General features: G+C 38.1%; 1 protein-coding gene and 1 long non-coding RNA gene across 5 annotated transcripts in view; one reads left to right on the top strand and one right to left on the bottom strand.

Moving 5' to 3' along the window:
- The window catches only part of LOC134802926 (uncharacterized), a 183,453-nt gene that overhangs the window by 91,827 nt on the left and 78,494 nt on the right, over positions 1-13,132 (bottom strand). The gene's annotated exons all lie outside the window — the stretch shown is intronic.
- LOC134802371 (multiple C2 and transmembrane domain-containing protein) overlaps positions 1-13,132 on the top strand; it is a 147,195-nt gene that overhangs the window by 78,201 nt on the left and 55,862 nt on the right. For 3 of the 4 annotated variants that reach the window (XM_063775007.1, XM_063775023.1, XM_063775014.1), the window contains exon 4: positions 3,754-3,907. In XM_063775007.1, the coding sequence (XP_063631077.1) occupies positions 3,754-3,907 (154 nt within the window). Of the gene's footprint in view, positions 1-3,753; positions 3,908-3,970; positions 4,019-13,132 lie in introns of those variants that run through there. The other variant, XM_063775057.1, reaches the window with a different exon arrangement.

Here is a 13,132-nt window from a genome sequence, read left to right on the forward strand (position 1 = left end):
AAAGTGGCAATTTGCCATAATTTAGGTACTTCAGTTTTATTATAGGAAGAGAAGAGCCATCCAGTTTTATGCTTTAAATGTGAAGATAACCTTGGACCGAACCGTAACTACCCGACTAGACTACTATACTTAGGGCATACTGAAAATTCCTGGACTGGCCACTTAGAAAAAATAAGTCGTCTCATATATCAGAATCCAGAAACTTTCAGTAAGTCCCACGTAAACGCACGGATAGTGTCAATATTCAAATACCTATACAATATTTTAATTAGGCACTGTTTATTGTATCAAATACAATAGTCTAAAATTGCATGAATCATTAGGATTAGTGTATAATATATAAATATGTACTTAGTTCTAATATTGTGGAATTAACAAGCAGAAGAATGTTCAATATATTAAGAACGGGTCACTCACGTATTTTAAGTCGAAAAACGCTCGACGTGTTCTCTGCATCCTGAACCATTAATTTTAATTTAATATTGATGCTAAAACAACCTATTTATAGAACGGGTCGAGATCAAAAGTGAAAGGTCCAAGATCAAACTCACCCCACCTCTATAATTTGGAGCGGGTTGGATCAAGCTACCTCAGATCCTCAGAGGATTTGCCGGTTCTCTCGCAATATGTTCGAACAGAGACAGGTCGTACATTTCACATTTATTTAAAAAAACCTTTTCAAATTGACGCCAAGTGATTTGCCTGGCGATGAGCTATCAAAATTTAAGGGTAGAACGTACGTGCACGTTATCATACAACGGGTATTTTAAATTTTGAGCTAGACTGATGTATATAATTCAAATGATTTACTATCTTAACACAAAATGAAACTAGTGGTTCTGTGAGCTGCAGACCTCGCGAACCCCCATAGCTTATTTTAGACAAACAGCAGACCAATCGCCTGATATATTGATTTTTTTCGTAAAACTGAATAAAAAAAAAATCTTACTCACCAAATTTTACCAGAATCAGTTGAAAAATGCGACCTGTAGAAGAGAACCAGATGGTTGGTTATACGAAATAATGTTATACGATACTTTGCACTTCAAGTATTTCGAAGTATTTTTAACAGTGAGATCTTTTCTTACTTTACTGCGGAAGCAAGTAGTGCGAATCATTCCATATGCGAGATAATGACAGCTTTATTTATTTTTTCTATCTCAATATGTAAAGATTTGTGTATCTAAACTACGAATAGCAGGCGTAGGGCGTAGGTATCTCAAGAGCTCAATCCTACCAACTAGTAAGAAATTTATAATTGAATTAAGTATATAAGTTAACTAATTGTGCTCTATATTAAGTTTATAATGTATTACTAAAATATAAATTTATCGTTTAGGTAAAAATATAGGTATGTAAAAATCGCTATTAATATAATGCGCTATATAACGTGGAGTAACGGGACAGGCTTAGCCTAGTGTGTTCCACTAAACTAAATCAATGTAAATGTAACAGACTGATTTAAAAATAAATTTTACTTTACTATACTTTTACTTTACTTTACCTCTTTTAAATCTTATCGAAAATAGTCAAGTCTTTCAGCTAAAAACGTATAAGATTCGAGTTCTTCCAGCACTAACTCTGAACACCGTCATTAGAACAAGATCAAAGTCTGGGCACGTAGTGTGCCAGCCCAACCCGGGAACAAACTAGAAAATAGAAATGGAACACTAGCAAACTCTGATTGAAATGCTGGAAAAACATTCTATAGAATCCGGGTTCTGGGATAAATTTAGACGAAAGAAAAGAATGAAAGTTGTTTATAACTAAATAAATTATTTTTATTCAAACACATAAAAGTTTATAAGTGGTACCTATAAATAACAAAGAATGGTAGTTAGTTAGATTTTAATACCTACGATTTTACCTGACAGTGCAACTTGTTCGAGTGTAATGTAAACCGAAATAATACAAGTTAAGCTAAAATAATAATAAAAAAAACCGGCACCGACTTCAAACATATCAGTGAGTAACGCATATACTTAAAAACGGATTATATTTTATTTTATCCTTTTTGAAGTCGGTTTTCTTTTTTTTTGTAAAAGTTTTTATTTCTCCATTTTTAATTGTAAGGCATTGTTAACAGCTTATGAGTGACGCGTGACGCATGAATGAAAATAATAATGATGCGTATCACTAAATTCGTAAGAATCATTCCTGTCACTACAGTGCACAAACACAAAATCCATCCTCCGCCCCGCCACTGACCCAATCCCTCAACCCCCAGATCACTCAACCTCACAGCACATCAACCCCTGATCACGGAACCCCTCGACCCTGAAGCCTGAACCACCAACCCTTCAACCGCCATTTCCCGACTCCTCAGTAGCCTTACCATAAGTCTAACACTGACATATTAGCTTAGCGAGTGCGTAACTTACTTTCTATGCGTCTCGCTCGTACTGGCATCCTATTAGTGCGAGCGAGATGTATAGAAAGTAAGTTACGAAGACGATAGCGAAGATGTAGTGTCAAACTCGTGGTAAGGCTACAGTTGTACTTCATCAAATGGGTTATTAACGGGAGGAAATGTTTGAGTTACTATAAAAAACAACGATGTCGCCATACTCGTACCTTTAAAAATTGAGGAGTTCCCTCATTTCCTTATGAATTTCGTCACCAGATTATAACCAACAATATTATGGGAACACCTTGGAGGTAAGTTCGTTCGAACCTTCGTTCAAACAAAAAAAATAATTACTCAAATTGGACCACGGGTTCCGGAGTAATCTACACTTATAAAATCATCATCATTTATCATCAACAATCATCATCATCAGGTCCACTCCATCAAATTAGTGGTTTTTAAGAGGAAATGCTTGATTTGCTTAAGACAATACCCAAATCACCATACATGTGCCTTTAAAAATTGAGGAGTTCCCTCAATTCTTCACGGATTCCATCATCAGAACAGCACCAGATTAATGTGGGACGCTCTTGGAGGCAGTTCCCTTCGAACAAAAAAAGAATTGCTCAAATCGGACCACGGGTCTCGGAATAATCGCTGAACGTCGTACATTTTAAGAAATCGTCATGATTATCATCAAAACAATCATCATCACCAAACCACACCATCAAATTGGTGGTTTTCGAGAGAAAATGCTCGAGTTGCTTAAGAAAACACCCAAATCACCCTACATGTGCATTTAAAAATTGAGGAGTTCCCTCAATTCCTCATGGATCCCATCATCAGAACAGCACCAGATTAATGTGGGACCACCTTGGAAGTACCTCCTTTCAAACAAAAACAGAATTACTCAAATCGGCCCACGGGTCTCGGAGTAATCGATGAACATACATAAAAAAAAAACAGCCACAACCGAATACAGAACCTCCTCCTTCTATGAAATGGAAGTCGGTTAATAAAAAAAAAAAACATAGCCACAACCGAATACAGAACCTCCTCCTTCTATGAAATGGAAGTCGGTTAAAAATACTTTAATTTGTTCTAATAGAGGGTAATGTAATGTGTTTATCAGTTGGTGTATGTAAGTATGCATGTCTGTTTGTTGTTGGTAATAATGGTAATGTCACAACAGAAGTGCAGCTGCAGATGCCATCAATATGTCATGTTTATTGGTGCGGTGTTGATGCGTCACTGTCAATTTCCTTGATTAAAATAGTGATTAAATAAGTGACGTTCGTCGCCTTATTACAGCCTCGATTAAACGTTCAATTTGTCACTTATGGTAACACCTTTAGGTACGAAGGCGTATCATAGATCCTTTGTCTCAACGATTGTTTTAATTCCAGAGCCGATGGCAGCGCAGCAGAAGCAGAGAGCGGTGTCCGGCCGGCACGGCGTTCTCACTGGCACCCGGGCAGGATTCCAGCGGCACCGAGTACGCTGGCGATGGCAGTTCGGAACACAGCACGCCGGCCAATTCCCCCAGGAGACGCAAGACTGGTTAGTGTAGGTTAGAGTGAGACAGATATAGGAACAGTAGGTACCCATTAGCTGGCGACAGGAGCTCCGAGTACAGCTTGCAGGCCCATTCACCGAGGAGAGGCAAGACTGGTCAGTACCTACTGTTAGAGTGAAACATAGACTAGGAATCCTCTAGACCGAGTTTAGAGCAATTATTTCATGCAACCGATGATGCCAAAAATGCGAGGGTGCGCGGGACGAGGTGAGCGAGAGAATATGTAAATGAACGTTTCCTGAACCGTATAACGAGCATAAACACAAACACACTTGGCTCGCTGCGCTCTAAATAAGCCTCCATTTTGCAATTTTAATTTGGCTTCCATAAATTACCGTTAAACATATTGACTAACAGTTCATTTAAAACCTCTACTTTATTGCTAATGGTTGCTTTTGCAAAAACGCAATTATGTAAAATGAGACATTTGGTACTGTGACAGTACCTACTCGTATATAGAGAATAGTTTTTGAGTACAATTTAACGTATGAATATGTATTACCAGTATTACTCACATGCTTTATCAACATATTTCGACTGCAGGATGAATATGTATGTATCTAGGTATGTAGGTACCTACTATAAAAATAAATGGACCTTCATTTACCGAGGAAGATAAAAAAACCCGACAAATGCGAGTTGCACTCGCCCACCGAGGGTTCCGTACTTTTTAGTATTTGTTGTTATAGCGGTATCAGAAATACATCATCTGTGAAAATGTCAACTGTCTACTTGTCTAGCTATTACGGTTCACGAGATACAGCCTGATATGTAAGTTAATCATGTAAGTAAGATTAAGGTAATTGAAAAATGAGTGCATCATGTCGTCGTTAAACATAAGTTTGGCGAACCTAATATAAGTTTAAAATGTAGGTACCATACTTTTCTGAAAAAAAAAAAATTAAATGAGAGACAGACAGACAGACGGACGGACGGACGGACAGACGGATAGCGGAATCTTAGTAATTGGGTCCCGTTTTACCCTTTGGGTACGGAACCCTAAAAAAGAACTAGTTTTTAGAGTAGGTATTGTGTACTTTATGTACAGTCAAGTACAGTGTAAGTGCTTTCCCAACACTGAAATGGTCTTAAAATCTACTATGTATAACTATTACTATGTATAACTTATACTTATACATAATTATCTTTATGATATTAAGTACTAGTCACTCATCGCTAGGCAATACCCGTTCCTATCTAGTCGTATTATGTTTTTAGAATTATTAAGTCAGTGCACGGTGGTGCCATCTCTTTGTTGGCTATGTTCTACACTACACGTTTGCTTTCATCCTGCAGAAACTGAAAGAAAAGCTCTACTACTTAGTTTCACTTAGTACCATTTGGCATTTATTGTTAGTAGCGCCATCTAGGCGTTACACTTAGAAATACGCAGAACGCTTCTTTAAGAATTGTTTGGATAGTTCCTGGTTTTTCCGTTTTCGGTAAGTGAGTCGCTTATTGCGTGCATCGCCAGTTAAAACGGACCTTACATTACAAACTTAGAGCATTTAGTAACTGGAGACGTCATGGCTGTCATTTTCTGTACAAAACAGTCTGCCGATTTTTTCGGGGGAGGGGACATCAAATGTAGTGCTATTTCTACATGATTTGTACGTAACGTACAAATAGCCACGTCAGTCCATACAAAAGTTTGCACAATTGTGCAAGTTTTTCGGCAGAAGGGTTAAAGGCGACTCCAATTATTAAATGCTCTAATATTACAATATAGCATATGCTATGTGACGTCATAGGACGTTTGAAAACGGAGATTTAAAAAAAAAATCAAAGTAATTGCGGATTTCCATTTATATATTAAGTTAGTGTTATTGAATATGATTGTTGATCAAACGTTACTGGGTCATTCTCGCATTTCGTGCAAATCGGTATTATTTGCAATTTACCAAAAATGTGTTGGTGTTTTCGAATACCTGTCAATGCAAGGTTGTAACATAGGACCTAAAGTATATGGGCCCGCCATGAACAATTCTAAAAAGGTGGTTATTTTCTTTATATTTACAATTAACCCCCACTATTTTCATTCCTCTCTGCACGTATCGCGTGAAGCTATACTTTGACCTCCATTTGAACCTTAAGATACTAAAAATAGAAAACTTCTTTTTGGTTCAGTAAACAAGTAATTTAGTTATGTTTTATATCGTATAATTATTATACTCTAAGAAATTAACAATAAAACTATACAGCCTTATAAGTGTATGGTCCAAGCATTTTCTTCATTACCGGCGCGAGAAATGGATTAGCTATATTTTGCTATATAGCAAGGGTATATAGCACTTCCCGCGGATACAACACATTGTTCGTTAGTCAGTTGGCCGCGTGCTACCGCAGCGGTCATCCGTATGTTACTTTTGACGAAAATACCTACGTTCTCTCGTGTCGGGAAGGAGTGTGGTTCAGATAAATCTTCATCGCCATCTATTGATTTATACAGTAAGTACCAATTGTACATTATTAACATTATACCTAATTGATGTGTTTTAGGGTTGCCTTTCGGGTGGCTTATTCTGCGAAATCAAGGTCTGATATCAACCGACCTAGGCGACGAAAACTTCCAAAACTTCATTCATATCTGTTTCATTCATTTCTTTTCCTTCCAATTTTGCCAGGGAAGGTAATGAACGAATTTAGAAGGTAATGATAATGTATTAGAGGCAGTGCATTTAATGGAAAGAGGGTTAAGTTATTATAAATAGTATGTTGGTATAAGCATTTAAAACTGTATGTAATAATATATAGGGGAGCCCAACTGGTGATTTATGGATCTAACTAGAGCGCAGTAGATTAACATAACCTGCCGCTCTACATATAATACCAGACCGCACTCAAGGACTGTGCTGAGAAATTTGACACGTTACTAAGAGACTAAGTGAGTTGGAATTGGAATCATCAGGTTCCTGTCGACGATAAGGTAGAGAACGGGGCAAATGTTTGGAATAAAAGGCAGAAACTACATGAACATAAACACAGGCCGATAAGTAATAATAGTGCCTCCGCTGTCAAAAGCGACAATTCCCAACCCGTGCGTGATAAATCTCAGAAAACTGATACCAGCAGTAAAAAACGGTGTAAACCTCTCAGGGCGATGGAGCATCGCAAGTTCATCCATCTGTGGAATATAGCTTGACAATCGGAGGACATACGGGCATATCTGCTGTTATTCATGGTGCACTGTCGACGAACTTAAGCTCAAAGGGGACTCCAAGACTTTCAAAATAGGAGTACCCTCGACAATGTATGAATCCTGTTTATTTCCAACTATGTAGCCCGATAATCGTGGTCATTTCGTAAATCCAACGTCAATGGGAGTCAGACAAAAACCAACCAGTAATACTTAGTTCGGAATCCTGATTCGAAACCTTCACTGGATCTAATTCACCAAAATGTAAGGGGTCTTAACACCAAAGTAAGTTTTTCGGGCTTCTATGCTGTTGGTCCAGACTACTTAGGTACCTGCATAAGGGGTCTTAACGCAAAAGTAAGTTTTTCGGGCTTCTATGCTGTTGGTCCAGACTACGTAGGTACCTGCATATATCTTAAAGGGGTGTTTAGAGCATTAGAATGGTCCAATACACTTCATGCTTAATCTGGTACATACTCTCCACAAGTACATATCCTCACCATTGGAAGATTTCACGGGTAAGACGATCCCAAAGTCAAGGTATTCTTTTCGTTCAGCTTTAGCAAAGCTGTTTGAGTCCATACTCCATGGCACGTTGTCGAAACAAGTGAAACCATTATTCCTGTGCAACAGTCCGCATGGTTTCAGAGCGAAACGGTCTGTGGAAACTAACCTGACCTTGGTTTACACCATCTCAGAGCATCTGGATATGGGTATCCTGGTAGACGTCCTATATTATGATTTCCGAAAAGCCTTCAATCGTATGGATAACGATGTATTCCTACACAAACTAGACGATATTGGGTTCAATCCACATTTGCTTAACATTTTTGCCAGTTATCTGCGTGATCAACCGCAGTACGCAACGACCAGCATGGCCACTTCGTACCAGATCCGTACCATACTCGTTCTGGTGACAGCCAAGATTCAATCTTGGGGCCTTTCCTATTTGGAATAATGGTCAATGACCTGCTCTCGGTTATCCATAACGCTCGTTGTCTACTCTACGCCGACGATCTTAAATTGGTATATTGAGTTAAGAAGGAGGAGGATTGTATGTTGCTGCAGGAGGATGTTTCATCTCTGTTCCAATGGAGTCGGGATAACAAACTGACTTTCAATGCGGCTAAGTGTCAAGTGTGTAGTTTTAATCGAGCCCTATTTCCTACACATGCTCAATATTTTCTTGGACCTGAGCCAATAGACTCTTGGGTCAATAGACTCTTGTAATAACAAGAGTCGTCTCAGTAAAGGATCTTGCGGACATATTCGATACGCGGCTAACATTTCACGACCACATCAAAGCACTTGCCACTGTAGATTCAGTAGATTAGGCTTTGTCACTCGCAACGTCAGAGAATTCCATTTCCCTTGCCCCATAAAAGTTTTTTACAATGTTCTGGTCAGAAGCAAGTTGGAGGCGTCCTGGATAGCCTGGATCCCTTACGAGTCAACGTACATTCTACTATTGGAAAAGGTCAAAAGAATTTCCTTAGGATGTATTACCAAAAAATATTTATTTTAGGAACCCTGGGCTTCATGTTTTTGGAGGTGAGGCACAACTTAAGCCTACTACTTTTAGCTTGTTGGGCTTTTCGTGGAGACTCTGACTGCCTTGAACTAGTAGAGAGGCTTGTAAGACTTTTTGTACCGGACATTAGAAATATAACCCTTGCTTGAGATTTTGCGAGTTTATGGAGCTGCGGTGGATGGATTGGCAGTCGAGTGTATTTGGATGTTAATTTTAAATTAAAGTATGTAGTTTCTCAGTGTGTTGGTGATAAGACTGATGTAGTGCTGTGTAAACATTAAATAAATAAACAATACGAAATACGTCTTCAATTACGTAAATTGTGCTTGACAATCGCTACAAGCTAGGTGGTAAATCATAAGTCGCGAATGTCAAGCCGGAATATTTGTTAAGTCGGCTTTATCGTCTGCACAGCGCTTGAGACACGTGATTTTAATGTTGTTAATTATATTAATGGTGTTAATTTTCGTTAAATAAAGTTTTTTTATTGCGATTTCATAAGTTTGTTTCATTACCGTCCACTGATAAAATTACCATCCATGCCCATTTCATTACCAGCGCGTAGTTCATTACCACCAGTCTTATTAAATGAAAAGTAATAAGGTTACCAAGGTGCCTTTAGCATAAAAGTGTCAATAAATGAATCCACAATGCATGAAAACCCAAAAATTTACCATTTAAAAGAAAATTTACAAATCGAGAGAACATCACCGATTTGCACGAAATGAGAGAACGACCCTACTGTATAATTATATTTATGCCTATTCCCAATTACTTGTAAAGTATAAAACGTTGCGGTTTTGTGACATAGAAACACGAATCCCAATAAATTGTGTTGATAAAGGCGAACTTTATTGCTAACAAAACAGAATAAACATCACCAGTGGATGCGGTCTCGCCAAACTTCGCTCGTAATGACCAAAAAGTCACAGCTTAGGTCAAAGCCAAACAGAGTCGGGGCATCGATCTCTCGCGAAAATAATAACGTTACCTAATCGTTACATTATTTAACGTTATACGAATTTGTTTTGCCAAAAAACGTATCTTGCGACGGGACGGTGACATTTGTATTTTTATATTTTTGTCGAGATTGCTTTGTTATACGCCACCACGAGGGTAAATTATTCTCCCCTTATCTTTATTCATCAGTTAATATGTTAATTAATACTCGATTAATTACTTGCCTAACAATTATCTTTGGTCTTGGAATTCAGTCTTTTATAATCGAGAGACAAAATTTTCGGTCCAGAAACTTAATTTGACCTGTTTCCATGAGTTGGCATTTGACATTTACGCTAGCAACAGTAGCAACTACGTCAAGTCCATCGCAGTCCATCTCGATAGCACCATGTCCCCACACTAACTATAGTACATCAGTGCGAGCGAGATGGACTGCGATCGAGTTTACGCAGTCGCTAGCGTAAATCAGATTTATTTCCTCATTTATATGCAAGGATAACCATCTCTACACCGTTTAAATCGAACCACCAAACTTTGTGATTAGATAATTTCCAATACCTAGTTTCTAGCAGTCTGGTGGATCTGCCAATTAAGAACTTAAAAGGATCCGCCAACTTACTATTAAGTATATTAATTTTTAACACGAGACAGATCGTTACGAAGTTGCATTGTTCCATTATTGTATGGTGTATAATATACATAAGCTTCTTTCTGCCCGCGACTTTGTCTGCATAGAATTATGATTTTCGTGGTAAAAAACACTTTTGACACACTGGTCTTCTTCTCTTCTTCCTCAGCGAGTATGCGCCCACTGTTGAGCATACGCCTCTCCAAATCTCCTTCAAGCAGCCCGATTTGCTGCTTCTCTCCTCCACTAGTATTATATTATCTTATCGTTTCGGGAATCCTTGCACTACTTCGACGGGATACACTTGGACCAATAGGGATCTTTTGTGCAATTGCCCGCTTAAGAATGATTTTTAACTAAGTACTCATGAGAGCTTTTTCGACCATCGCTATGTGCCGGATGATGGAGCTCATGGGTACCGTTTTGAATTCCTTTGGTTCCAGATAGCCTGCTCCTAAGTACTTCATTCTTTGTCTGGCAAGGGCGTGACATTCACACATTGGGTTTCTCATTGTCTCGTCCGACGCCACACATTCGACAATCATACACTGGTAGATCCAATCCAGATCAAAGTCATAACCTCTTTTACAATCAGAATACGCCTCTTATTGAGATGAGGTGCCGAAATTGGCGTCTAGATCATTTGATTAGCTTTAATTAGATGAAACACTCGCGTTGCGTACTCTTTATTAACTCCTGCATCACTGCTATTTACATGAGAATTCTGATGCAGCCCGATCATTTCGGCAAATTCAAACGGCCTGATTCGAACTTTAAAAAATCAAAAACGTTCGATCCGATCCATGTCGTATCTTTAGCAATTTGTTGATGTATCTAAAAATTCGAATCAGGCCGTAAGTGTGTTATTCATAAATGCACTACAAACTACCACCTTTTTTTTTTTTTTTTTTAAGAGGGGAAATGCTTTACGCATACCACCCGGCGCGGGGACGGGCCGGGATGGTTATGTGGGACTCCCTGTTGTGGGCTAATGAGACCCCAGGTTTACCCACTAAAACCCCTCTGTTGCCGCCTCGCTGCTATATGGCGAGGTCCCAGGAACGCCGGAGTACTCTTCCGCAACCTCGCCAGCACAAACTACGAGTACCACCCTGAATTAACTATCAAATATTCGATTGTCTTGATCTGTCATTTTGATCTATGTATTTGTTATCACTACACTATATAAAAGTCCCCTGCCGCATCTGTCTGTATGTTCACGATAAACCCAAAAACTACTGAACAGATTTTTATGCCGCCTTCACCTATCAATAGATTGATTCTTAAGGAAGGTTTAGATTTATAGTTCGTTAAGGTTTGGTGTCACCCGTGCGAAGCCGAGGCGGGTCACTAATATAGGGAAAAAACATAAATTAAGTAATTGAGGCTTTATAAACATGGGGCGTGTAACGTTGTTACCTTAACACGATTCGCGCAGTGTCAATTACGAGGCTGACGTGAGCTCATTTCAGTGATTCTTTCTCGGGTGTGCGAAACGCACGCGGGGCCTATTTTAGTTTACGCGATTTGTATTTGTTTAAAGGTTCGGAGACTATCAGATTTTAACGTGATTTTGTACACCTTTGATAAAAAAATATATTTTGTAACTGTAGATAGATTCGGTGTGTACACTACCTATACAGAATATACATTATAGGTAGGTACCTGGTCTATTGTTTGTATTTAACAATAGATTAATACCGGGGTGAATAGGGAGGGAGGGCTAATATGGATAGAAATCAGGAATGATATTTAGAGTCAGGCTAAGCTAGCAGAGCTAGCTCTGTACTGTGTTTGTTAGCACAGAGTGTGCAAGTGTTATATTAAATATCATAATTTCATAGAAGCTTGACGTTTATGACAACACTTCCAAATTCTGTGTTATCAAACACGATGCAGATATGCCTGACTCTACCTACCTGATAATATATTTTCTTATAAACTTCCCAGAAAAATTGCATTATGCGATTAAAATAAAATAGTAGTAGTGTCATTATACAATTTGTGTAAGTAGTTTTTAATAAATTATCACGTAATTATTATTCCCGGGTTTTAACCCTATTTACCCCGCCATCCCTATTCGCCCCGGTTGACTGTATTTTTTAGATTACACGATACGGTACAAGTGTTTTGCGTACCTATTATTTTAATAGAGTCTATACTTAACTTGAAGTTGTGATTATAGCGGGCCAAGAACAATCAAACTTCGGTAACAAGATATCCGATGGATTTTTTCAAAGTCGTCATGAATGAAATAACAGGTAATTACAATAAGGCTAATTTGGTAGCTATTACACGCAGTAGTTACCTATAGCTAATTTTTTTTTAACCCTTTTTAAGGCATAAGGGTGTCAGAAATAATGCAAAATTTGAACATTATCTCTTTGAAATATAGGTAGTTGAAAATCAAGTGGGAAATATATTCCCTCTGTCTTATAAAGGCTTAATATTATGTACGTGTTATAGTCACAACCGTAAATACCATTTATTACATAATTAAAGGTATCCAGGATAGTATACCTACTTTAAAAGTACGAGTATTTAGATTCACTATTGTGTACCTGTTAAGCGTACAACATTAATTCATTAATTATATATAAATACGCATTCTTATATGAAACTATGTTTTGTTGGCGTTGGCGTGTGTGTATTTTGCATGCGCGGGCATGTTTAAGCACTAGAGTTGTTAACACAAGACGCGACACGGTCAATCGAAAACATGAAGCTATATAAATTTAGTCTAGCTTTTATAATGAAGCGCTTCATTATTTCAGGATTTATTTATAAAAGAGTGTGTTGTTAGTAAAAGCGTGTCATGTATGTAATGTATTTAATGTATTTTTGTGCCCTTATTTAAGCAAAAAACTATTTCGCGTATTTTGTTTTACGTACCTATATCATTTTAAATTCAAAGATCGGATTTGATAAGAAGAGAAACAATGAACTTCTGTAAA

This window comes from Cydia splendana, chromosome 2, assembly GCF_910591565.1.
Source record: "Cydia splendana chromosome 2, ilCydSple1.2, whole genome shotgun sequence".
NCBI classification, from domain to species: Eukaryota; Metazoa; Arthropoda; class Insecta; order Lepidoptera; family Tortricidae; genus Cydia; species Cydia splendana.